Source organism: Oenanthe melanoleuca, chromosome 1A, assembly GCF_029582105.1.
Source record: "Oenanthe melanoleuca isolate GR-GAL-2019-014 chromosome 1A, OMel1.0, whole genome shotgun sequence".
NCBI lineage: Eukaryota > Metazoa > Chordata > Aves > Passeriformes > Muscicapidae > Oenanthe > Oenanthe melanoleuca.
Genome location: NC_079334.1, coordinates 16,061,392 through 16,087,062, shown reverse-complemented (window position 1 = coordinate 16,087,062; position 25,671 = coordinate 16,061,392). Strand labels below are relative to the sequence as shown.

General features: G+C 42.2%; 1 protein-coding gene across 4 annotated transcripts in view; it reads left to right on the top strand.

Annotated features, from left to right (window-relative positions):
- FGD4 (FYVE, RhoGEF and PH domain containing 4) overlaps nt 1-25,671 on the top strand; it is a 161,909-nt gene that overhangs the window by 35,680 nt on the left and 100,558 nt on the right. The window contains exons 1-2 of one of the 4 annotated variants that reach the window (XM_056482590.1): nt 1,631-1,969; nt 20,731-21,005. The exons of the other annotated variants lie outside the window; for them this stretch is intronic. Of the exons in view, the coding sequence (XP_056338565.1) occupies nt 20,990-21,005 (16 nt within the window). The 5' untranslated portion in view covers nt 1,631-1,969; nt 20,731-20,989. Of the gene's footprint in view, nt 1-1,630; nt 1,970-20,730; nt 21,006-25,671 lie in introns of those variants that run through there. 4 annotated transcript variants of the gene reach the window in all.

Below are 25,671 nucleotides of genomic sequence, written 5' to 3'. Positions count from 1 at the left end.
GAAATGGTGTTTCTGCCTTTCATGATTCTTTAATGCTGAAAAGTTTTTATTATTAGCAATTGAAAAGTTGAATAGGATATTGGTTTTCTTCTTTGCTTTATTTTACTGCTGTTGCTGATAGATAATTAGGTTTGGTGTCCATATAAGCATAAGAATTTTTTTTATTATGTAAAGATTGCTTATTTAGAGGAAAAAAAATGGATTGGAATGAGAAGCATGAGTCAGAATGGTCTACTAGTCCTGGAGGGCAAGTTGGCAGACCTGGGTTTTGTCCCACACCTATCACCAGTATTCACAATAACCTTTTGAATTCTGTGAGTTCCTTCTGAAATCTAGGTCCTCTTCAGCTTTCTGTGGTGGGGGCTTTTGTGTGGATTACAGATACTCTTGTGCTGTCAGCAGGGATCTGAAAGGCTTCCAATGGTAATGTACCAGCACTGGTACATTGGTGGTGTCTCTTACCAATTTAAATTTCACTGGACTTGCTGTGAAACAAAATAAACATCCTTGTGCAGTGAGGATGAGGAAAACTGAAAATTTGGGCGGGAGGAGAGAGAAAATCATGGAGCTCCATGCCTGAAACCACTTGCAGAAGAATATGTGTTTTTGTGATGGTGGGGTCCAGCTCAGGTTTTTCAGTCCTTTAGAGGAACAAAAGCTGTTCTGCAGGACCAGCTAGAAGATTAAAGGATAAAGGAAACCATTTTCCCTTCCTCAGAAGAATTGTTTGCTAGACCTAAGTTAGCATGCAGGAACCTGAGGTCCAAATTTGGTGCAGCTTCAAGTAAAATTACCCAGTTTTTTTGACATGCCATTAGTCATAAACACTGAGTAGTTTTGAGAGTGAGGCAGAGAAAGTTTGTGTGAGTCAAGGCTATTGTACAGTGTTTCAAACCTTAAATATTTTGAGACTGTGCAACTCATCAGTATTTAAAACCTCAATATGTTCTTTCAAAGCCCTTTTATTTTGCAGAGGAGATCATTATCGTTTGGATGTGAAAAGCCACTTCCCTTTTCCCTGCAGACATCATCAGTGGGAATTCTCAGAGCTGGTGCACACACCTTCACTGTATATGTGGAGCTGTGCAGGGTCTGGCCCGGTGAGAGCAGAGGTTTCAGGAACACCTTTGATATGGAAAAAAAAGGTTTTCCCGGACATGCCTCTCCTGGCAGTGCAGCAGAGAGACAAGGCAGCTTTGCATGCTGCTGAATCAGCATTGATCTCGGCAGATGCAGAGCAGATAAGCCTGACAGAAGCCCTGATACTGAAACAGAGGGTCTGTGCAGCTCTTGTTGAGCAATAGATTATGGTATCTTGAGGGGAGCAATTTCAAAGTCCGGGAGATATATATCAGGCAACAAACGTTTCCAATCGTGCTGAAATCAAAGCCATTCCGGGGAAATAAGCCTGCCTTCAGAAAATCATTTTGTCAGGGGAAAACCAGATCCCAGCTAATTTCCCCGAGCGCTCTGTTTTAATAGCAAATAGAGCTCCTGCTTCACCTCCACCTTAGCGGGTGTTTCACCCCCTGCACGCCGCGGGAACAGGCAGTGCCAAGGTTAAACCTGGTCGCCAGCTTTTGTTCAGGTGTGGTGCCTGCCTGCGAAGGCAGGGCACCTGCCAGGCATGCCCAGTCAGCCCTAGAGCCGGCTCTGCCTGCGCTCAGGCTTTGCGAGGCTGGAGCACAAAGAGCGCTTGTTGCCCCGGTCCCCGGGAGTCTCCCAGCGCTACCACTAGCTGGGGAGGACTGGTTACCATGGAGGCTGCCATCTGTTCACTCCCTGCTGGAATGTGATTATCCTCGCTGGGTTGGGAACCAGCAAAAGCAGGGGAGCGTGTGCTGTCGGCAATTATCTGCAATGGAGTGCGTTAATGGAAGGCTGGAATTAGCTAGCTGGAGGAGCACATGAAAGGATTTTACCAAAACTGTTAATGATTTCTAGCCAAGAGGAGCAAGCTTTTTGCAAGGTCGGTGCTAAATTCATTTTGTATGAAGGTAATTTTTAATTGAGGTAGTGGCTTTAAGATTTGAGGATGGCAGCACCACAGAAATAATGCTGATTGTTAAGAGGGTGTGGGGGGATTGTATTCTAAGGATCTTCGTTTGTCTGTTGCAGTTTAAGCAGTTTAATCTGGGGTAGTTAAAGTAGTAAGTCAGAACAATAACTGGCCGAACTGACGCAGATGGAGCAATCCATATCTCTTGTCTTTATGAAATGCTGTCTGCTGCCAGATCTATTTGATTTGAAGTCTATTCCCCCTGGTTACTTTTTGTCTGAGTGATTTCTTTTTGCATGTGATACATGTTTGGTTTTCGTACTGGCATGAAGGGTGAAACGAGGGGGGAAATGTTTGAACCGAGCTGGTGATACAATGCATGTTTAGGGTGTTTTATGCAGTTTGCCCAGAGGAAGCAGCATAAGGGAGGCAGAATGAAGGAGCAGGTTTTCCACTTCTTGTTCCCACCCTCTGTCCCTGTCTTTCTAACTCACCAACTGACCAAACGTTTTGGACTATTTCTCTTATAGAGCTTAATTGTATAAAGACTTCACATGTGTTTTTGGGATTCTCTGCAAATATTATTTTGATGGCAGGATTTAATATAAAGGGGAAAATAAAATTAGAAGTCTATCCTTGTAAGGTTTTCTTGTCCTATAAAATACTTTGTTTTTGCTGTGTTCCCGGAGCTAGGAGTATGAATTTTTTTTTTCATTAATATATGAATGGTGAACATTTTAGTGCAAATCAAATTGCTGACTTAAATGAGGGACATTAAAATTTTGTACCCCTAAAGTGCAAAATGTTACTTCAGCAGATGTTTTTAGTCACATATGGGCTTTCCCTTTTCAAATAGTCTTATGCTGCATCCGTCTTGCCAGAACTGCCATTTTTATTTGGTGCAGGGGAGAACACTACTAGAGGCTTTTAATTAAAACTGTGTCAGTGCTAATTCGAGTGTCTGTCCTCTGCTTTTATGCACTGAAAATGTCAGGGCATTGGAGTCTAGATGGAAACTTACTGATGGAGTTAATAAGTCACGATTGCAACATATTTGACTAAGATAAATTTTTAACCTACAAGATGCTTTTCAAGTCTTGGTACCTAACAAAAGTGTGTGGGGGAGGTTGAGAGGGTTTTTATTTCTTTGAGAACTTTAACTGTTTGTGGTGAATGAGCTTTTCTTTTGCATGTGGGAGGCTGGTATATGTGCCTGAAGTCCTTTCACACATCATGTAATGCTCTCAGTTGGTGAAACTGGATGAACACCCTTAAGGAAAGCTGTATCAACTTGTAATTAAAAAAAAAAAAAAAAAAAAAAAAAAAAAAAAGACAAGCCTTTTAAAAATTCCTTCCCCAGAACTTAAATATTGCATTGCCTTTGAAGTTGGTGATTTATGCAAAACTTGCTCTTAATGGGCTGCAGTGGACTTGTTTGCACGTGCAAGTCCCAAGTCTGTAACTGCATTGTCAGGAGGAAAAGGGGCAGATTGGCTTTTGTGCTTGAAAAGAGATTAGACTTTCACCCTTCAGGTGTTATCCTGGATCTGCCTGAAGTGAAGGGCAACCCTCCCAAGGTTATGCTGCTATGGGATGTGTTCCTCTCCCCTGCTCTGTTCTGAGGCAGGCAGCTTCTGCCCACAGGATTCACTGTCACTGTGTGTGAATTACTGTCTCGCTGGCAAGTCTTCACAGACAGCAACAATCCTAAGGGCAGGAAGGTAATGGCTTGTGTACTCTTTCCAGAGGTGAATTCTCCTGATTGCTAACTGGGGCTGTGCTGAGGAGCCTGTTTTCCCACTGCTAAACCTGTTTCAAGGATAAATAGGGGACTGCACATTCTGCACTCTCCAGCTTTTATATTCTCTGATGAGCAGCATGTAAATGTCCAATCTTAGGCAAACAATTTATTTTTTATTTCTGTCTTGATTGGTCTATATGTGTCTGTTGGATATTTTTTCATTATTAAATTTTACTTTGGGTCACTAGGTCAGTGTTGATTTGCAGATGCAGGATTTAAAGGCTAGACACTGTTTAATCCATTTGAGCATCTGGCCTTTCGTAGTAGACATCCCATTTCCATGTAAGAGAGGAACTGTTAAATGTCTGGTGAAAACTAATGACTTATTTTTTTAAAAGGTTTCTTCTTATTTTTAATCTTTGGTAGATTATTACAAGTGGCTCTGATGTTTATGCTTAATGCAAATAAATGATTGTCAATGTAATCTGCTACATGATCTCTTGAAGGAGATTTAGTCTGAAATACAGGCTTTGGGGGCCAGCAGAGATGATGGGTCATACTGAGTAGTGATTTGGTTTGGGTTATTTTAAGAGAGTAAACTAAACTTATGTACATCATGTCACAATAAAAGGGCATTTTGAATGAACTCTCAACTAAATAGTGTCTAGAAATGCAACCGAGTATATAATGAACTCATAATGATCTTGTTTATAGTGTCTATACTCACTAAGCTTTCAGGAAACTTGTCATTAAATGGTAAAATCCTGAGTCAATATATAGGAAAGTGGCTTGCACATAAACGATCACAATTGTTTTCTTCAAACAGACAAGTCTTTCTGCTTTTCACTTGACACATGACTGTGGAATGCTGTTTGACATGACTTGGGTTTATTTATACATTGTGTTCGGGCTGCTGCTTGGTGGAGGTTTTAAACATGCTTCATTTTCAATACACTTTGTTTTTACTGTTTACTCTTGTATAGTGAGCATTAAAACAAAAAACTGAAAAAGCTGAGGCTCCTCACTCTCTGCTTACAGCAGCATGGCTGTTTCAAGGTTAAAGCCTGCATGTCCCTCTGAAGGGCCAGCTGTTTTGGAAAGTCCTGGTGCCTGTTTACAAACTGTTCTCTTTGCAAGTCCCATGGAATAATGGAGTTCTCCAGACGCTGGATGTGGGAGGATAAACCAGCTGACACGGGCACTGCTGCTGTCGGTCTGTTTGCTGGGCCTCAGTCATATAAAATTGCTAGTGCCTTTGATGCTTTCTATGGGCGGGGTCAAAATTCAGGCATTAACACTTTTTTTTCCCCCACTATGCTGGAAAGCCCAGTACCAAATTTTAGAAAATATCAAATTGGTTGAATTTGTTCTAAAGCTGATCACCATCCTAAACCTGTACAATGAGATGGTGAGTAACTAAATGGGAGAGACTGGTAGATGAATTGTGTTTGGGAATTGTGGTAGGTTTTTTTAGTCTTTTCCAGAGGCACTTGCATTTAGTACAGAAGTCCTTCCTTGTGCTACCACCTTGTTAAGGTGTCTAATTGAAGAACCTGAACACTCAGAGGTGTTCTGCAAATAGTTTCACAAAATATTCCTCCCAAGTAATTGGTATTCAAAGCTGGAACGAGAACAGAATGGGAAGAAATGAGTGCATGCCTGCAACAGAGTATACTGAAGTGGAATTATTTTTTTTTCCCCCAGTTCATCCAATTGCTCTTACTATATAATTAGCTGTTCATTTTAAGTATAAAAATACTTCTTGGTCTTATAAGAGCCATGGGAATTGTTTACTTTTTGATGAATATCTCAGCAAAGTTAAGTCCTTAAGTGCATTTGGGAATGTGGAACATTCCCCATCAGGAATAGAAAGAGCCATTTGGTCACTGAGGGGTTTTTGTGTGGGATTTCCCCACTGCCTCTCTCAGCACAGGTAGTCTTATAACTTACCTGCCATTAGATGATCAGCAGGCTTTTCTTCTGGTACTGCAAATCACAGACTGTTATGGCTATGGGAAGCAAACTTTAAAGAGAACTCTGCGAAGTGATGAAAGGACTGTTACACTGTGCTTCAGAAACTGAACAAGAAAATTGAACTCATTGCCAGTGTCGTGAGATATCTGTCAGTAGAAAACTCAATCAGGCACTTTGAGACATGAATTCTGCTATCAGGATGATGCTTTCTGGGCTCAAGCCATTCTCCAGTGCTTCAGAAGAATGGTAACCCAGAGCAGATAGATTTTGAATTGAGGGAAGAATAGCTGCCTAGTCCTGACAGATGGCTAGCAGAAGTGCTTTTTTCAAGTAGAAGTGCTTTTCCACCTGCTGATCTTTGGAGGAACCTTCATGGCAGGTTTTGTGTACTACTTCTTGCCTTTCTGTAGACATTTTCTGGCTTGTGCCTTCCACAGACTGTTCTTTTTTGCTGTGGTTTTCCCACTACCACAGAAACAATTTACCTTCATGGAGAGGGTGTAGGTGCAGCTAACCCTGATATTAAACAGTGTTGTAACTTGTCTGTTCCACTTCTACTTGTAGTAACACTTACCAAAAACCAAAACAAAATCCATGTTCATTTGCCCAATTAGGTGTTGGTGTGGTTTATAGTTCTGAGTATCTGTTTTAAATTTGTTAGCTAAGACTAAAACAAAGATTTATGCAAACCTCTTCAGCAAAGGCTCATGAACTGGGGATTGAAGCTGCAGAAGACCCGAATTACAGACTTTTCTACAGCCACGGGTTTTGTTTTGAAAGCATTAAATAGTGCCATGGGTGGTGTGGTGTATTCTCTGGAGAGGTGTCAAACATAGCTGTTGTTTGAGCAGTAGGGGGAAAATTAGCTCAAGAGATTGTAATAATATTTTAAACAACTTGGTCCTGTAGTGAGTCATTCCTGCAGGGCAGGACCTGATCTTCTCACCTGGAATTTTCTTCATCGTATCTCTTCCTCACTATCAGCATCCTTTATGTTCTCCTACACTGCTGTCCTATTTTCTACGCAAGCTAATATTTATTTTATTTTTTTATTTTCCTCTCTTTCTTAAGGAGGTCACTGATGCTCAGGAAGATGAGTGGAAGCATGAAGTGACTTTTTTGTGTTTCAAAATAGTTTTTGTCTTCCCATACCTGCTTGTAGCAGTTACATTGAGACATAGAATTAATAATTCATGCTCATTTTACTTTTTCAGTGTGATTGAGCCCTCTAAAATATCAAAAGGCTTCATAGGTTATATAAGATTACCTGTTGCCTTTCTTTAAAGATCCTGTGCCACTTTTCTCTATAGCTGAAATAGTTCTCTGGCAGCTCTATGTGGCAGTTTCCAAGACTAATTTGGATGTGTGTTCTCTTCAGCAGGTCTTGTTCACGCCATTGCTTGCAGCCTTATGTTGCTGTTATGACTTGGCCACCCACTATAATGTAACTGGCAAGTGTTTCAGTCCCTTGGCTTGTCAAGATTTCTGTGTGTAAGTCAGTTTCAGCTGTGGAAGCTGCTACAAACATTCTTAAAGATAGCTGCTATAAGCCAAAATAGATTCAAAGGCTCAATGATGAAATCAGAGCTTTGTCTGAGAACTGAAACACAACAGATAAAATCTAATACGATGAAATAGCAGTGTGAGCACTGTTTGCTCTCAGTGAAGTCAGCAATGCTGCACCCCTCTCTTGTCTGCTAGCATTCTGTTATTTTGGGGAAATGCTCATTTTAAAATCATAGTCTGGAACATTGTAGATGAAGAGCCTTGCCCACGATTTTTGCCCACTTGTTCTGCAAGCTGTGGCCTAGTCATAAGAGACTGAACATTTGTGTGCCTGTGTATATGTGTTTATAAATCTGATTTGATTTATTTTAAAATACAGTATTTCTAAGCAATTGTATTAAATTTTCCAGATTTGTCGCTGATTTTACTGGTCTTATTCCTGGTATTTCTCTGGTTTACCTGAAAATATTCCAAAATTTTCCCACTGTTGAAAAATTCTGAAAACTGTAGAATGCTTTTTTAGTTGCTGCTCAATACAGGAGCGAAACTTCAGCTGGCAACTGAGGTGGATCTTTTGTGTATGTATGTCTTCCAAGGAGTGTCCTCAGCTTGTGTGTGCAGAAGTATGATATTCCCTCACTCTGATCCTAAACATTTTCAGTGCAAAACAATGCCTAGGACATAGTGATGATGAGAGGGAAAAGCCTCTCAATCCAATGTGATCTTCTTACTGTTCTTTGATACTCTAGTCTGTTCATCATGTTTTAATGGATTAAGATTTTCTTTGCATTGCTTTAATCCTGTTCATCACAAAATTGGGTGGTGTTTTAGAATTTCCTTCCATAAGAAAGACAACAATGAAACCTGTCTGTGTCTGTTTTATAGCTGGCATCTTCTCTGATTCTGGGTTTTTAGAGTTCAGAGATGGCAGTAAAGGAACTGGGGGAAAGCTTATTGATTGCTTTTGTGTTGAAATAAATGATGAAAAGTCATTACTGTCTTGCTGATGAGGTCTGGTGTGTGGATGGCAATAATTTAACGGAAATTACAGTTTCATTAGTGCGGATATAGTCTCAAAGGCTATGTTTAACTATCAGCACAACTTCACAATATAAAAACAGTCACAGCTCTCTCTGCTCTTTGACCCTTACCCTCCTAAAGCTGAAATACACTTTTACATTCTCTTATTTGTCACTGCTGTCTGTATTTTTACCTTCCTTTTTTGAATCAAATTGGTTTGTTGAATTCCTTGTGATCACTTTTCTCTGGAAGTTGAGGTACTCAAGACTGGATGTGTAAAAATCAGCTATATGTATTAATGGCAGGGCAGAAAAAGTCCTGCAAAGAAGGGCCCAATTTGCTGACTGTCCTGTAAATACTAGATTGTATTGGCCCTAACAGGAAAAATTAAGAAGACTACAGCTGTAGATATATTTGAGGCTGAAGGAAAGAATTGTGAACTGATAGTAACATTTTTTGTGAACTGCCCATGCAGGATAGCTGGGCTGAATGGTCTCCATCCAAATCATTCTATGCTTCTGTGATTTTTAGGAACTGACATATTCTGGAGAAAGCTCATCTGATACTTTCTATAGTGTGACTGGGAGGATGCTTTCAAGTTTCTTCTCCTCAGAAAGCATGGAGTGGAATGCTTTCCACCTTTCCTAAGGTGGAATAGGTTAAGAATGCCTGTACTGTCACATATTCTGTTTAAGAAATGTCAATGGGATTCAGGGAAACACTAAAAAAATTCATGGTGAATATGGCTTTCAGCATCTTATAAAATACAGTTGCACAAATGACATGGGTGATCCATAAACTGATGCTGTAAGCCATGGGCCTTGTGCATTTGATGCCTTCTGCAGTGGATTACCCAAATATTTACTACTGCTTCATGTCAGATAAAGGGTATTTTGACTGGTTTTTCAATCATTTTTTCCCCGATCATATTTTGTGTAGTCTTATCTACCCCAGAAGTGTATTAATGCATTAGAGTCTGCTGTTTGTTGTGATCCCTCCATGCAGGTTTTATTAACTCAAACCAAGAATATTTTGTACTTTGTTTTTAGTATCCAGCACTGCCCTGATTTGATTTTTATATGGAAGAGAAATCACGGTCACTGCAATCTGATCTGTTTATTTTGTGAGTCTGTTGTTTGGATTTTTAATGTGGAAGGGGTAATTTTAAAGTTACGAATTCAGGCTTTCACTGTACTGCTGAATTTAAGGACGGTTCTGTGTGATAGTCTTCCTGGATCTTCCTGGCCTTTTTTTGTGGGATGCACGTGTGATTTGTGTGTTTGTGTGTGACCAAAAGCTACATTAACTGGAAAATGTGTCTGCTTCCCTAAATCATAACATGGTTTTGCAGAATATGTATTTATAGTTTGTATATATAGAAAGGAAGTTTTAGAAATAAAAACTGTTAAACTATTTTTAACAGAATAATTGGCAAATCAAACCCAGTTGGTGGAGATATAGCCTTTTGACCACTTTTCATGTCTAAACCCAGAAATCCTTTAACAATTGTTGATCGTTCTTTACTAAAGAAGATTAATTGACAAATGAACCACAGGCTCCTGTGTTTTATTTATTTTTTTTTTTCAAGTATACAAGGTACTTTAAGCCACAGCTTTATATAGTTAATGTAAAACATAGATTTGCCATAGAAGACATGGTGTCCTGGGTTGGTGTTTTGACTGACTCCTCACCCTGCCCCCCTTGGCCATGAAGCTGTCTGCTCCCGGGGGAGGGACCGCCTGGGCTCGGCTCTGTGGACTGGCCTTGGTTTTTTTTCTCTTCTTCTTGCGGTGGCTCGCTTGGCTCTGGCTGCTGCTGCTGCTGCTGGTGGTGGCTTTTCGCTGCTGTGGTAGTAGTTCGTTGCCTGGTTTGTTAGTTTGCTGTTTTTTTTTCTTGATTTTTTGGCTATATATTGCTTGAATTATTTGTTTTAGCTCGCTGTTGTTTAAGGCTTGCTGGCTGTTTTTTCTTTCCTTTTTCTCTCTCCCTTTCTCTCTCTCCCCCTCTCCCTTCCCCCCCGCCTCACCTCCCGAGGATCAGCACCAGCTCGCTCCGGAGGAACCCTGTGGCCTGCCTCTGGACACCGGCCAGAGAAGCATCTCGTCCTTCTGGTGAAGATCGAATCGTCCACGTCTCTTTTTTCTCCCTCGGTGAAATTTTTTTTTTTTTGCATCTGGATCTGTGCTGGGAAGTGTTTCCCTTGTATGTGTTAATAAATAGGTTTTTTCCACTTTTCCCCCTGAGTGAAGTATTTTTTTCTTAAGTCTAGTGGGATAAAGAATTGGGGGTTTATTCCCTGGGGAGCTCTTCTGGGGGTTTTTTTCCCCTAAGTTTGTCCAAACTAGGACATTTCTTATTTGGTGGCCCGTACGGGGAAGGAGAAAGTGGAAAAAACTTTAATAACATCTTGTTTTTAATTTGCCTGTATTGATATCAGTATGTTTTTTGAAGCCATGATGTCTTTTGGATTGGAAGCCTGTCTGTATGTTTGCTCTTTAGAGTTTTTTGAAATCTTAATACCCCTGTGGTCTTTGGGCCTGTTCTCTTACTCAGAGATAGCCCCAGTGTTGTCTCTAGCACGTAGTTTTTTCATGAAAGGGGTATTAACCAAAATACTCATTGGGCTAGGCTTGGTTGTTATGATCTGCCAGAAGTTTATGAAGGTGTTAGAATCCACTTCAGGGATGTACAAGTCGTGGTTTGTGTTGTGCACTCAATTCATTAGAGGAGAAGCAAGCAAAGAGGATTTCTTGCCTTTATTTTCCTTCTTCTCCCCTGAATTATTTACATCTCTGTTAGAAAATGTTCAGCTCTCCCTGAGTGTAAAGGAAACCATCTTTCTGGTATTTAATTTAGTAAGTTTTTTCTATACTGTCTGCAGTTTATACAGAATGAAAGCTGAGATTTCTAGGGATGCAGGTGTTACAACCCCTGATTTGGTAGCAAAGCAGAGTGGGAAGAATTCTGAGTGGTGTGGCAAATGGGAGGAACTGGGCCAAATTCTAAAAGAGTTTTCTGAACCTATAATCTGGGATTTTTCATCTGAACAAATTCAAGACCCAGTCAAGATTGCAAAGTACTTAAAAGAAAAGTGTCAGGACAATTCTAAGGAAAAGAAAATCACTGCAGTGAGCTGGGCTCTGGCGTACGCTTATCGAACCCTGTTAGATAGTGCAGGACAACAAACAAAGGAGAGGGAACAGGGAGATAACGTAGCCACTATTCCAGTTACTCAGACTGCAGTTAACTCCTCAGGCTCCAGGACAGGGGCAAAATTAGACAGCAAGCCTCAACCTATGGCTGTGGCTACCAGTACCAGGAGTAGAAAGTGCACAAAGAAAACAGATCGGCCGGGGGAGGATGAGGATGAGGAGGATGCAGGAGAAGGACCTTCAACTCCCCCTGATGTAAAATCTGAAGCTAAAGTGACTGATGGGAGATCAGAAACTAATAATGAGTCCCTTTCTCTGAAAGATCTTCGTGGTCTAAGAAAAGACTATACAAGGCGACCTGATGAATCCATAATTAGTTGGCTAGTTCGGCTTTGGGATGCGGCTGGTGAGGCAACCATCCTGGATGGCACGGAAGCGAGACATTTGGGATCCCTGTCTCAAGATCCAGTCATCGATCAAGGTATGATGAGGGGAGCTAATCCTCAGAGCCTCTGGTCACGTGTATTGGACAGTGTGGCACAAAGATATCTCTGCGCTGATGACCTGTACATGCAGCAGACCAAATGGAAAACCATCGAGCAGGGAGTCCAACGTTTGAGAGAGATGGCGGTGACAGAAATTATTTTCTCAGATGACGTAACAACTAGAAATCCAGATCTGGTACCATGCACACCGATTATGTGGAGGAAGCTTGTGAGGCTTGGACCATCTGAATATGCCTCAGCTCTTGCAATCATGAAACGAGAAGACATATACGAGACAGTGCTTGATATGGCAAAGAAGCTTCGGGCGTACGCTGATGCTGTGCATGGCCCAACGCATGCCAGGATTGCAGCCGTAGAAACACGTTTACAGAACTTGGAGGATAAGTTGGAGCAAAACCATAAGAAGCTGAGAGAGGAAATCAAGGAGGATCTCCTCCAAATCTCAGCTGTGCAAATCGGACGTCCTGGCAGTCAACGCAGACGCTCCTCTGCTGAGGAGAGAAGGTACACCCCACGTGCGGAGTTGTGGTTTTTCTTGCGTGACTGCGGAGAAAACATGAAGAGGTGGGATGGAAAGCCCACAGCTGTTCTGGCACGACGAGTGCGTGATTTGAAGGAAGACAAGGCTCAACAAGAAGGTTCCATCAGAAAGAGAGCAGCTCCAGTCGCCCGGAATCACAGTGCCACGTATGAGGAGGATGATGACGACATGTCTGATTCACTTGAAGGAACTTCTAAGACCTATGCCCCCGTCAAAAAGGATAAACAGGCTTAGGGAGACCCTGCCTCTAGCCAGGGTGAGGCCAGGGAAAACCGAGTGTTTTGGACCGTGTGGATTCGGTGGCCTGGCACATTGAAACCACAGAAGTATAAAGCTTTAGTGGACACTGGATCGCAATGTACTATATTTCCATCAGGATGTGTCGGAGAAGAGACCGTTTCTATTGCTGGTGTAACAGGTGGATCACAGGACTTTACCATAGTGGAAGCGGAAATGAGTCTAACTGGAGGAGAGTGGAAGAGATACTCGATTGTGACTGGCCCAGAGGCCCCGTGTATTTTGGGAATAGATTTCCTTCGAAGCGGGTATTTTAAGGACCCAAAAGGCTTCAAGTGGGCATTTGGGATAGCGGCTGTGATGGCAGAGAGAATCCAGCAATTGAACACCCTGCCCGGACTATGTGAGAATCCAATTGCCGTGGGACTCCTGAGGGTAGAGGAGCAGAGAGTACCGATTGCCACTTCAATAGTACATCGCCGGCAATATAGGACAACTCGGGATGCTGTGATCCCAATCCATAAGATGATCCGGGAGCTGGAGTGCCAAGGGGTGGTGAGCAAAACCCACTCACCCTTCAACAGTCCCATCTGGCCTGTGCGCAAGTCTGAAGGAGAATGGAGATTGACAGTAGACTACCGTGCATTGAATGAGGTCACCCCACCGCTGAGCGCTGCCGTGCCGGACATGCTGGAGCTGCAGTACGAGCTGGAGTCCAAGGCAGCAAGGTGGTATGCCACCATTGACATCGCCAATGCGTTTTTCTCCATTCCTTTGGCAGCAGAGTGCAGGCCGCAGTTTGCTTTCACCTGGAGGGGCGTGCAGTACACCTGGAACCGACTGCCCCAGGGGTGGAAACACAGCCCCACCATCTGCCATGGGCTGATCCAGGCTGCGCTGGAAAAGGGTGAGGCTCCAGAGCATTTGCAGTACATCGATGACATCATTGTGTGGGGAAACACAGCAGAAGAAGTGTTTGAGAAAGGAAAGGAAATTATCCGAATTCTCCTGGAAGCCGGTTTTGCCATCAAAAAGAATAAAGTTAAGGGACCTGCTCGTGAGATCCAGTTCCTAGGAGTGAAGTGGCAAGATGGAAGACGTCAGATTCCTACTGATGTTATTAATAAAATCACAGCTATGTCTCCACCTACTAACAAGAAGGAGACACAAGCTTTCTTGGGTGCTATAGGCTTTTGGAGAATGCACATCCCCGAGTACAGTCAGATTGTGAGCCCTCTTTACCAGGTTACTCGGAAGAAGAACGATTTTCATTGGGGCCCAGAACAACAACAAGCCTTCATCCAGATTAAACAAGAGATCGCCCATGCAGTAGCTCTTGGTCCCGTCAGGACGGGGCCAGATGTGAAGAATGTGCTCTATTCTGCAGCTGGAAACCACGGTCTGTCTTGGAGTCTGTGGCAGAAGGTGTCAGGTGAGACCTGAGGCCGACCCCTGGGATTCTGGAGCAGAAGTTACAGAGGGTCTGAAGGTAATTATACCCCGACAGAAAAGGAAATCCTGGCTGCTTATGAGGGAGTCCAAGCTGCTTCAGAGGTGATTGGCACAGAAGCACAACTCTTTCTGGCACCCCGGTTGCCAGTGCTGGGGTGGATGTTCAGTGGGAAGGTTCCCTCCACCCACCATGCCACCAGTGCCACATGGAGCAAGTGGATAGCCCTCATTACGCAGCGCGCCCGGATCGGGAAATTAAATCGCCCAGGGATCTTAGAAATAATTACCAACTGGCCAGAGGGAGAAAGTTTTGGTGTGACAGACGAGGAACAAGAACCAGTGACCCGGGCTGAAGAAGCACCACCTTACAACCAGCTACCGGCAGAGGAAATCCGTTATGCCCTGTTCACCGACGGTTCCTGTCGCATTGTAGGGACAAATCGGAAATGGAAAGCAGCTGTATGGAGCCCTACACGACGGGTTGCAGAAGCTACTGAAGGAGAAGGAGGGTCTAGTCAATTCGCTGAACTCAAAGCTGTCCAACTGGCTTTGAATATTGCCGAAAGAGAAAGGTGGCCAAAGCTCTATCTTTACACTGATTCCTGGATGGTAGCCAACGCTTTGTGGGGATGGCTGCAGAGATGGAAAGAGACGAACTGGCAGCGCAGAGGAAGACCAATCTGGGCTGCAGAAGAGTGGAAAGACATAGCTACTCGGTTAGACAAGCTACCCGTGAAGGTTCGCCATGTGGACGCCCATGTCCCCAGAAGTAGAGCTAACGAAGAACAGCGAAATAACCATCAAGTAGATCAAGCAGCAAAAATAGGGGGGTTGGAAATAGATTTAGATTGGAAACATAAGGGAGAGTTGTTCCTGGCTCGATGGGCCCATGATGCCTCAGGCCATCAGGGGAGGGATGCTACCTACAAGTGGGCACGAGACCGAGGGGTGGATCTAACCATGGACAGCATTACTCAAGTTATTCATGATTGTGACACTTGCGCTGCCATCAAGCAGGCCAAGCGGGTGAAGCCCCTCTGGTATGGAGGACGGTGGTCCAAGTACAGGTATGGGGAGGTTTGGCAGATTGATTACATCGCACTGCCTCAGACCCGCCAGGGTAAACGTTATGTGCTGACCATGGTGGAAGCCACCACCGGATGGTTGGAGACTTACCCTGTATCTCATGCCACTGCCCGCAACACCATCCTGGGCCTGGAAAAACAGGTCCTTTGGAGGCATGGTACTCCTGAGAGGATCGAATCAGACAATGGGACTCATTTTAAGAATAACCTTGTCAACACCTGGGCTAGGGAACACGGTATTGAGTGGGTGTACCACATCCCTTACCATGCACCAGCTGCAGGTAAAGTGGAGAGGTACAATGGATTGTTAAAGACCACCTTAAAGGCATTGGGTGGGGGATCCTTTAAGAATTGGGAGCAGCATTTGGCAAAGGCCACTTGGTTAGTCAACACTCGAGGTTCCACCAACCGAGCAGGTCCTGCCCAATCTGAGTGCCTTAATACAGTAGATGGAGACAAAGTCCCAGCGGCCCATGTCAGAGGATTGCTAGGGAAGACAGTAATCCTACCTCGAGTACAGGCAAACCCATTCGGGGGATTGCCTTTGCTCAAGGACCTGGATGTACTTGGTGGATAATGCAGAAAGATGGAACAACCCGCTGTGTACCTCAGGGAGATCTGACTGTGGGATGAGACAGAAGGAATATGTAAATGTTGAAGGTTTGAGCAAGTCAGAGGAAGTGTTCATATTGTGTTTAATGAGTGTATATCCCAATCGTGTGTCAATGATCACGATATGGGATAAGGGGTGGAATGTCCTGGGTTGGTGTTTTGACTGACTCCTCACCCTGCCCCCCTTGGCCATGAAGCTGTCTGCTCCCGGGGGAGGGACCGCCTGGGCTCAGCTCTGTGGACTGGCCTTGGTTTTTTTTCTCTTCTTCTTGCGGTGGCTCGCTTGGCTCTGGCTGCTGCTGCTGCTGCTGGTGGTGGCTTTTCGCTGCTGTGGTAGTAGTTCGTTGCCTGGTTTGTTAGTTTGCTGTTTTTTTTTTTTTGATTTTTTGGCTATATATTGCTCGAATTATTTGTTTTAGCTCGCTGATTGTTTAAGGCTTGCTGGCTGTTTTTTTCTTTCCTTTTTCTCTCTCCCTTTCTCTCTCTCCCCCTCTCCCTTCCCCCCCCCCTCACCTCCCGAGGATGAGCACCAGCTCGCTCCGGAGGAACCCTGTGGCCTGCCTCTGGACACCGGCCAGAGAAGCATCTCGTCCTTCTGGTGAAGATCGAATCGTCCATGTCTCTTTTTTCTCCCTCGGTGAAATTTTTTTTTTTTTGCATCTGGATCTGTGCTGGGAAGTGTTTCCCTTGTATGTGTTAATAAATAGGTTTTTTCCACTTTTCCCCCTGAGTGAAGTATTTTTTTCTTAAGTCTAGTGGGATAAAGAATTGGGGGTTTATTCCCTGGGGAGCTCTTCTGGGGGTTTTTTTCCCCTAAGTTTGTCCAAACTAGGACACATGGTCTTTCATAAACTCTAATATAATAGATAGCACTCAATGATCTTTGATATAGTTCTCAGATTTCATTGAATTGTAACCATTTGATTATTTGTTTGAAGAGTTTTGTAGTTGCTTGTATTACTCTCACTCGGACTAAATTGCAGACACCAAGATGCTACAGTGACAAATGCTGTGCAAACATAGGACAAAAAGTTCTTTTCCTCTAAGAACTTCTATTGTGTATTCTTTGAACACAACCACAGGCTTTCCCTTTGGGACATATAATACAGCTGAGCTGGAAGGAAAAAAAAAAGATGGAAAAATACTGCTATTTACTTTCTAATTATGGCATGGTAATTGTTCATCACATTTACCATGAGATTGCTTTTCTTGCAAAGTGATGAAGTCACAATCTCCTTGCATGTGAACCAAGAGGCCTAGGGAGGAGAGTGCTAGATGTTCCTGATTTTCAGGGTTTGGAGGGGGAAATATCCTTTCAACAAATATGTTTTTGTTGGGCTGCAAATCCTGTGTCCCTTAGTGTTTCTGACCTTGTTGAGGATTAGCTGCCCATCTTTTTAAAGATGTTATTGCTTTTGCTTTTGCAGGAATACCCATTCTTAACATCCTCCTTGCCCAGCCCACTCCTGTGTGGACTTTCCCCCCTCCTTCTCCTGGTGATCAATGATTTCTCTAGGTCACTTCCTCAATAAAAAATTTTCCCCCATTCTTTTATTCAATATATGCCTGCAAATCTTGAGTTATGATATAGCTGTTCCTTCCTTCGTTACAAGCCACTGGGGCAAAGCTTGGAGGATGCACTTTAACGAGACAACAGCTTAAAATAAGTGTGTTTTGGGGTTTTTAAAATATATTTTGTTTAAGCTATCAATTCTTCTGCACAAAACCACTTGTTATGGATTATGAGCCGTGAAAAGACAGCATTTGGAAGGTCTGACGGACGTGAGGGTCACCATGGCTGTGTGGTGTCCTCTAGCTGATCCCATTTCCCCAAGAATAGCTGGGAGCCAAGTCAAACACCTCTGCAGACTGCCCAGCTCATGAGAGGGGCTTTTAACAGCACCTCAGGAACTCTTTGGCAATGAGGAAAAAGCATGTTTTTATTTCTGCCCATGCCCCGAATCCTGTGATTTTGAAGTACTGGGGTGTAATGGAGAAGAGAAAGGGGACATCAGTGTGAGTCAACCCCAACTGCTTTATGGGAGCCCTGTGAAAGGGGCCTTCCTTTCTTGGACTCACTGAGATGTCTATGGGTCTCTCGCATGGAAAAAGAAAGTCGGGAGGTATTTCCATATTGAAATTCAGAAGTTCTTTTGAATTCTGTGTCAGGTGGGTTACTGATCCTTTGGCTGGGACAAAAATCCCTCTCCATCACTGCCTTATGCTAACTATGCATCATGTTTTGATGCATGATCTGCAGCAAACCTTTTTGAACACTTTGTGCCTGAAGTGAGTCTGCAGGAAGGAGGAAAGAAGCAGAAGACATTGGGTGCTGGACTGTGATTCACTGTCACATGAACCAGTTTGGTTTTGGGGGCTGTGTGTCACAGTGACACACTGCTCATGTAGCTCTTTTATACTTAGTTCAGCTTTCCAGGTTTCCTAACCATACTCATGTGACTTTCTTCTCAACTTCATCACATTAAGAATATCCAAATGAGTTACGTACACAGTTTGAGTCCCCTTGTCTGCAAAATGGGGAAAGTACTGACAGAAACCTGGTATTGCTTAGTCTTGCAGGTGGAAAAAAAAGTAAGTGCAATCTATTTAGTCGGCTGTGCAAGGACTAAAAGCTTACTGTGTTTAGTCTGTGCAATTATCCTGGTTATACTAAATGATGGCAACTTCTTTTCTTGGTAGTATGATTTTTATGACACATTAATGAGAATGTGTTTTATTTAACTAGTAGTTCTCTGTGCCTCTTCATCTCCCTTTTAGAAAAATTAATAAAACTAACCTTATTTTTTTATTAACTTTTCTTTAAAGTTCATAGACATGTTTTGGTGACAGGGAAGGCATAGCTGCACCTCTTGTTGATGAGTTTTCAGCTAATACTTGTACTGTGCAATTTGCATGTTTCTGCTTTTAGAGAAAGCAAAGTTGGGTGTAGAACACTTGTGAAACCAGGGTAATAGGTTAATGAGATATTCTCCTTCTAGCAGTTTAATCTCTTCCAAATCCCCTTATCTGCTAGCTAATCAAATAGATATGGAACAATTAATATAGTATTTTTTAAAGGAAGAGTTATATATGTGTTTCAAATAGGTTTCCTTCATGTGTGTAAAATTTCTTCTTTCTGAGTGGTAGCAGAGCTGCAATGACTCTCCTGTCTGGCCCCTACTTTTCCTTGTGTGACCTCTTCTCTCCCCTCTCCTCTCTCCTCTTATTGAACAATTGCTTCTTAAATTCTATTGCAGTCATTTTCTTTACAGTTTTTTAACCTACTATATTGTTTGTGTCAATATTGAAACTTATCTTGCTGATCCAATCAGAATTTAAAATCAGGCATGTACTTGTATGACAGGCATTATCAGTGGTTTTCCGTGTGTTGGGAAGAGTAGATCTAGCTGAAGAAAGGCTGGCAAAGCCCTCACTCACTGGCAGATGGACAAACCAGACTCCTGGGGAAAGTGGTTTGTTCCAAATGTGGGAAACTGAGCAGAAAATGTATTTTCTCAACAAAGGCTTTCCTGGAGCAATAAGGTGTTCTGCTATAAAAGCACTTCAGGTGCAAACCCAAGCAACAAGGGCAAGCTTTGAACTCCTGGAGGTGAACTTTCAGAATACAAATATAACTTATGCATTGGGGTTCTCTTGGTCTGATTATGAAACTCAGCTAATGCTATTTTTTTATTTTAATGGTGCATCAATGACCTGGGTGACTAATATTTGTATGTGTCATTAAGGAGCCTGGGATTACATGTTAGGAGTATCAGGGATGAGGAAATGCAACTTCCCAGCTCAGCAGTTTAAAAATAAATGCTCAAAACAGAAAGAAAACTTGTAAATCTTGGCCAAGTTGCTAAAAATGTGTTCCATTTAGGTTTCAAATCCATATGTGTGGAGCTTTCATCTGCTCATCAAGATGAAAAAGGCATCAAATTGTTGAAATAACTGGAGGAAAATTGTTTTTTTGCTGGTTTTGGTAATATCCCTCTGCCGTACAACATCTGTAATAGAAAGGAAACAATTAGCTGCCCGTTCCAGAGGGCTGTCCCCTCAGTGACAAACAGATTCTTATGGATTGTTTTGCAAGTGCTCCCTGTAACCCTTGGAGCTCACCCCTCCAAGCAGCTCTGCAGTGTTGTGAGTGTGGGGATTGTGAGAGGCTGGAGATGGAAGGGGCTGCAGGGAGCTCTGGTTTGGATGAGCGCAGAGGTTGAAAATTACCTCAGCTGGCTGCTATATCCTGATTCACATTATTAGAATTGGCAGGTCTGGATTTAAATCCCGGATTTTTTCTCCTGCTGAGATGAATGTGTGACAGCTGGGGATCACATGGTGTGGGAACTCTGAACAATAAAAGAAAGTTACTCGGGGTAACTTCCCTTTCCAGTTAATCCTTTTGCTTTTTGAAACTGTTTCCTCAGTTCATGATTCACTCTAATATCTTTGTATTGTGGAGCATGATATGTAGTTTATGTCATTTAAAAGTTGATTTTTAATTATTCTAATCAATTTTATTTATGCCAAATAAACTAATGTTTTCATAACAATTCTTTAATGTAGATTTTTTTGGTCAGTGCTCTGGTATCCTGTGTGTCCTATGTATTTAATTTTAGGCATAAATTTAAAGAGAGATTAGGAAATGCAGAAGATGACTTGAAATGAGGACCGTGCAATACAAAGGGAGAACAAAGAACCAAACAGAAAAATGTGCTAACATGTCCTTTAACCTTTCTGCTTCTTTAATCTCAAACAGCAACGCAATTAATAGTGACAAAACTTTCATAGTGGCTGAGTATTAGGAAAAACAACTTACAGTAGTCCCTCCTCCTCCTTTCTCCAGCAGTTTGTGTGTTACATAAGCTGATTTCTTTGTTTTTCCTCTTTCCTGGTGAACAGAGTTCACTCTTTTCTCTAAAAAGGCTGCTTTGCGTTGCTTGTGCGTCTCCTCTGAGCACAGGCTTGCCTTCCGAGAGGAGGAGCATGGTGTGACGAGAGACCCCGCATGTGAACTCACAGCGCACACAGAGCGGCTGGGGAGAAGTCCTGTCTGGCAACTTGTCGGGCTTGTAAATGGGACAAATGTGAGCCTCTCGTAGGGCTATTACCATTGCAAAATCAGTTCCTCGTGCAGTGTACTGGATCACATTTGCAAACAATGTCTTCTGAGCCAGGTAAGGCTGACGGGGATGCTCCTGGTAAACTTTAATCTCTTCAAGACTCGGGGTGTGTTTGTGTTCAGAGACACCAAGAGTTAAACTTCCTAGTGTGAGGCGAGCAAACCGGTGAACATCAGCTGCCTTGTGATGCAATACAGCTGGAATGCTCTGGTGCCTTTTCCCTCCCATTCGAAGTAAATGAGCTTGAAGTCTGCTGAACTGATTGTGTGATACATCTGCCACACCAGTAAACCCTCTGCTTTTGGCTTGTTTTGCTGTTGCTTTCACCAGCTCGGGACTTTCTTAAAAGTAAAATAAGTATTTTTGATGTTTATAAGTGGTTTCAGTTCCTGGCTCATTTGCCAGATTCACTGAGCTCTGTTCATAGCTGTAAGGTTTCTATAGGGCATATCAATGAGAAAGCATTGCCTCTAAGATTTATATCCTGCATAAGATTTATATCCCTGTTTTAGGAAATAGGTGTGACTTACACCCAGATTTTTATGTATAATGTTGCAATAACCCATTTAACTGATGCTTATGTACTTAATGTACAGACTTGGCTTCCAGAATTAAAAAAAAAAAGGCTTTTATTGCACCATCCAGTGAATTGGATTTTTTCCATTTTATACTTGTAAATGAGTTTTTAAAAATACTATTGAAAGTACTCCTTTACTTCTGAGCCATTTTTCAGTTCTGAAAAAAATTCAGCTTGGGATAAGTTCAATCAAAAGGCATACCCAACTCTAACACTTAATATAAACCAGCAAATATTCTGAATTAGGTTTTTCACAGAGAGATGGATGAAGCTGATCTGTGGAAGGTCTGGGCTTAGCATGCCAGTCTCCCTTTCTGGAAAGCGCTCTGAGGATAAGAAGAGAGGGAAGGAAGTTATTAGCAGAGTGAGTTTGAGATTTGCTAGAGAAGCATGGAGTAGATATATGCAAATAACTCTACCCAGTTCTCCTGTTTTCAGTACTTGTGGGCATCTGCTTTTTTAGGGGTTTACAAAGAATTCTTGTTTTAAAAAAATTCTATTGGCTCCTTATCTGTTTTATAATCCAGTTTGAAACTGCCTTTTCCCCTCTAGCTCATAATAATCTACGAAAAGGATGGGAATCACACCTTTCCTCCCACTCCTTAAATACCATTTTGTTGTATTCTGAGAAGAATTTACATGTGAATGTAGGAAACTTTCTCTGATCCGTCTCCTAAGAGCTGTTTTCTAGGATATGTAATGCATATCCTTTTCCTGTAAATGTGACATGAGCCCTTATGGGTTTTCCAGGAAGATAATGTGGTGTTATAACCACTATTTCCTCTTTCCCTCTGTTTACTTTCAGTCTGCAAAGGCCTGGGCCTACAGAATTCTTACATGTAACAATGGCAGTCTGAACGTCAAATAGAGTGGTGAAGCTGTGATATTTGATTTTTTTTTTTTTTTTTGAGATTAACTATGTGATGCACAAATAAGCTTGTACGTGCTTTAAGGTGACATAAATTATACTATCAGATGTAGGAGACCTGTGGATATAGACTGTGCCCAGAGAGAGAGTGACAGCAAATAATTCCAGTCTGTGTAGGTTTTAAATCAAGTGGACAGATATCCCTGGATAACCCTAAAGAGTGTCAGAGAAGCAGTGAGTGTCTTGCTGAAGCACTGGCTGCCTCCAGTCTGAATCACAAAGAAATCCTTCCAGTGCTGACTTCTGGGACTGGGTAAGAGGGCAAAAGGAGGGACAGTACCTACAGGAAGTATAAATCCATATAGCAATTCACCATGGGCAGTTTGGGCACTTGAGTGTCTCCAGGTACCTGAGCAAAGCAGTTTTCCAAGCTCTAAAGGCTCACAACAAATATGTAGAATATCCTTTCCTGAAGCATTGATGGTTTTGAAGACTCAAACTTCATAGATTTGTGTTCTCTTAGTAGAAGTATTCATTACAAGGGAAAAAACTGATTTCAAGCAATGGCTTTTCAAATGGTCTTTAATACCATTACTGAGAAGTCAACAAGGACTCCAGTGTTTTCATCAGTGCCACAATTATGGTTTTATCTGTAAAATAAAAAAAAAAAAATTTGCTGCAGCACTGAGTCTTATGTTAGTCTTTTACGTGATAGGTGCTATATAAACAGAAAATGTCTGTTGCTTTACATAAATGCTTGTAAACCCAGTGCATTTGTTGAGTCTTTACTGAAAATTAAAAATATTTATGTAATTCTCCTTTATCTCTCCCCTTCTGCCCTTCTTGGTTTATGATTAATATAAAACAAAGGATTACATTTATTTAGTGTTAAGAGTTCGGAACTTTAGTGCCCATGTATTTCTTACAGTTTGACAGACAATGCTTGACTTTGAGAAGGACAGGTAGTTAGGAAACACAATCTTTCCTTTACATTGCCATAAAATATTTAATGCATTATGATTGCTCTTGCTTGCCTGTGAAAAAACCCCTGTAGTCATGACCCATCACTATAAAATAGAAACCAAAAGAAGGGGAGGCAACAGCTGGTTTATGTCATGTGAGGTGGAGAGGCATTTGAGTATTGCCAAACCTTGTATTAGAAAAGAAATTACATGCTTAACCTTAAACAAATGTTATTTTTACGAGTAATTTCATAGAGTTTATTTGCTGTCTGTTTTGGAAAACTTTTTCCCCACCATGCAAACAATCCACTTTTTTTAGCGACTATTACTATGCTTTTTCTTCTGATGCCAAGAGCTGAGGCTTGAAGGAAAACACTAAATATTACATAGGAGTCAGCAGCATTCTATTGGACTGAGTTGTGCGAGCAGCTCAAGTGATCCAGTGGGCAGTTGCTGCCAGGAGCATGCCAGGTCCCTTCCTGGGGCTCCTGGGCTCATCCATGAGCCAGCTCAGCTCCCTCCCACTGCACAAAACTCTGGTGGTAAAACCCGTGCCCACTCGCCCAGGAGCTGCGTGGGTTACACTGACCTGGAGAGAAACCCAGTGTGCCCTAGAGCTGGTAAGAAGTGAGCAGTGGGAATTACAGGGATGTGGAGGGATGGAAAGGATGGAACTTCTCATCTTGGTGGGCTGTCTCACTCTGGGGTAGCTGCAGTTTGGGTAGGAACAGCATTTTTTTGGTGTGTCCTGGAGCCTTCAAACATTTGCATTTTGAAACGTTTGCAAAGTGAAAGGTTGCATATCCTTGAAGTGTGTTGGATGAAACTTCAGCCATTTCAAAGTTATTTCTCTTATTGAAGTCTAGTTGGGTTTAATGTGCTTTAACATTACATTACTTTTTTTAAAAATAGCATTTCCTATCCATTTGCACACTCAAAGATAGATATTCATGAGAATATTAAGCTTTTTGGAACAGTATGATAAATTTTTAAGTTTGCATAGAAATGAGATATTTGAATTTTCCAGCTTCATAAGTTTTAAGAAATGCCATTCAAAATTCATCATAAAGTTGCTGTTTTTCCTATTTTTTTAACAGTAGATTTTAAATGGAGGTCTAGAAAAGAGAGGAGCGAGAACTAAACAATAGAATACTTCTAAATTTTAATCTCTTAGCCTGTTCAGAGCATGAAGTGTAAAGCTGTTTCAATCTGTATAATGTTCAAGAGGCAAATGCATTTGTGTGCCAGTCTGTTAACCTGGAATGAATTCTGTGGACAGCACAAAGAGTGGTCATTTCTGGCTGTTGCAGGCTAAGAGATTTTTTTCCCTATTTGGATTCCAGGCAACTTGTATTTGGCTTCCTTACATAAGGATGATTATTAACCAATGGATTAATGCGAAATGGTGGTTGGTCTCTTGTTCCTTACGGAAAAGAGGCCATGTAAAAGCTGGCATAATTGTGGTAGGCTTTAAAGAGACTGGACAAGGAAGGTCCTTCCTGAATGATTTCACAGGAGGGCTCTAAATGCACTTAAACGAGGCTTTTTGTGGCTATTCTTCACTTTTTCTTCTTCAACCAGGTCAAAAGCAGGAAGCACTTGAATTCTTGTGAAGTGTCCAGCTTTGGGTTCTTTATATTTCTGGTTTGGTGCAGTGAGCATTCCCAGGGAGCTGCTTGTTTCGCAGTGTCTTGTAGTTGATGGTTGGTAATTACTTGGCAGGGAGGCTGCAGTGCCTGGGGAGCCTGAGAGCGCTGGGCTAGGGAGAGGAAGGCAGTGGGCATGGGGCAGCCGCACATCTGCACAGCTAGGGCCGCTCCCAAGGGGTGGGAGGCTTTCTCTCCCTCCCCACCTTCCTCTTTATCATAAAGAACACGAGTTTACATTTACTTGTAACCTTTAATGTAACAGGAAGCACTGCCTGGTAGTAATGCTATTGTGCAGTTAATACCCTACTGCCTGTTCTATAATTAGGGCATATTTCAAGCCAATCATTTTTAGATAATGTTTGTTTTTATTATTTTTTTCCCTTTTCTGTCCCTACTGTTTTCTCCAATCCTACTGAGATATGATTTAATAAAATCGATATTACCTAGTGCCTACTTGCTTCTGGAAAGGGAATCTTGTCTTCCTTCCCCTATTGATAAATTAGCATCTTTGCCCAAGCTCCAGTGTATCTAAGGTGAATGAATGCATAGAACTTGCTGCTCTTTTTTTTTTTTTTTTTTTTTTTTTTTTTTTTTTTTTTGTGGGCTTACATTTCTGATGGCTTAGCTTTCCCAGACTGCATCCTGAGGCTACATGAGTGCCAAC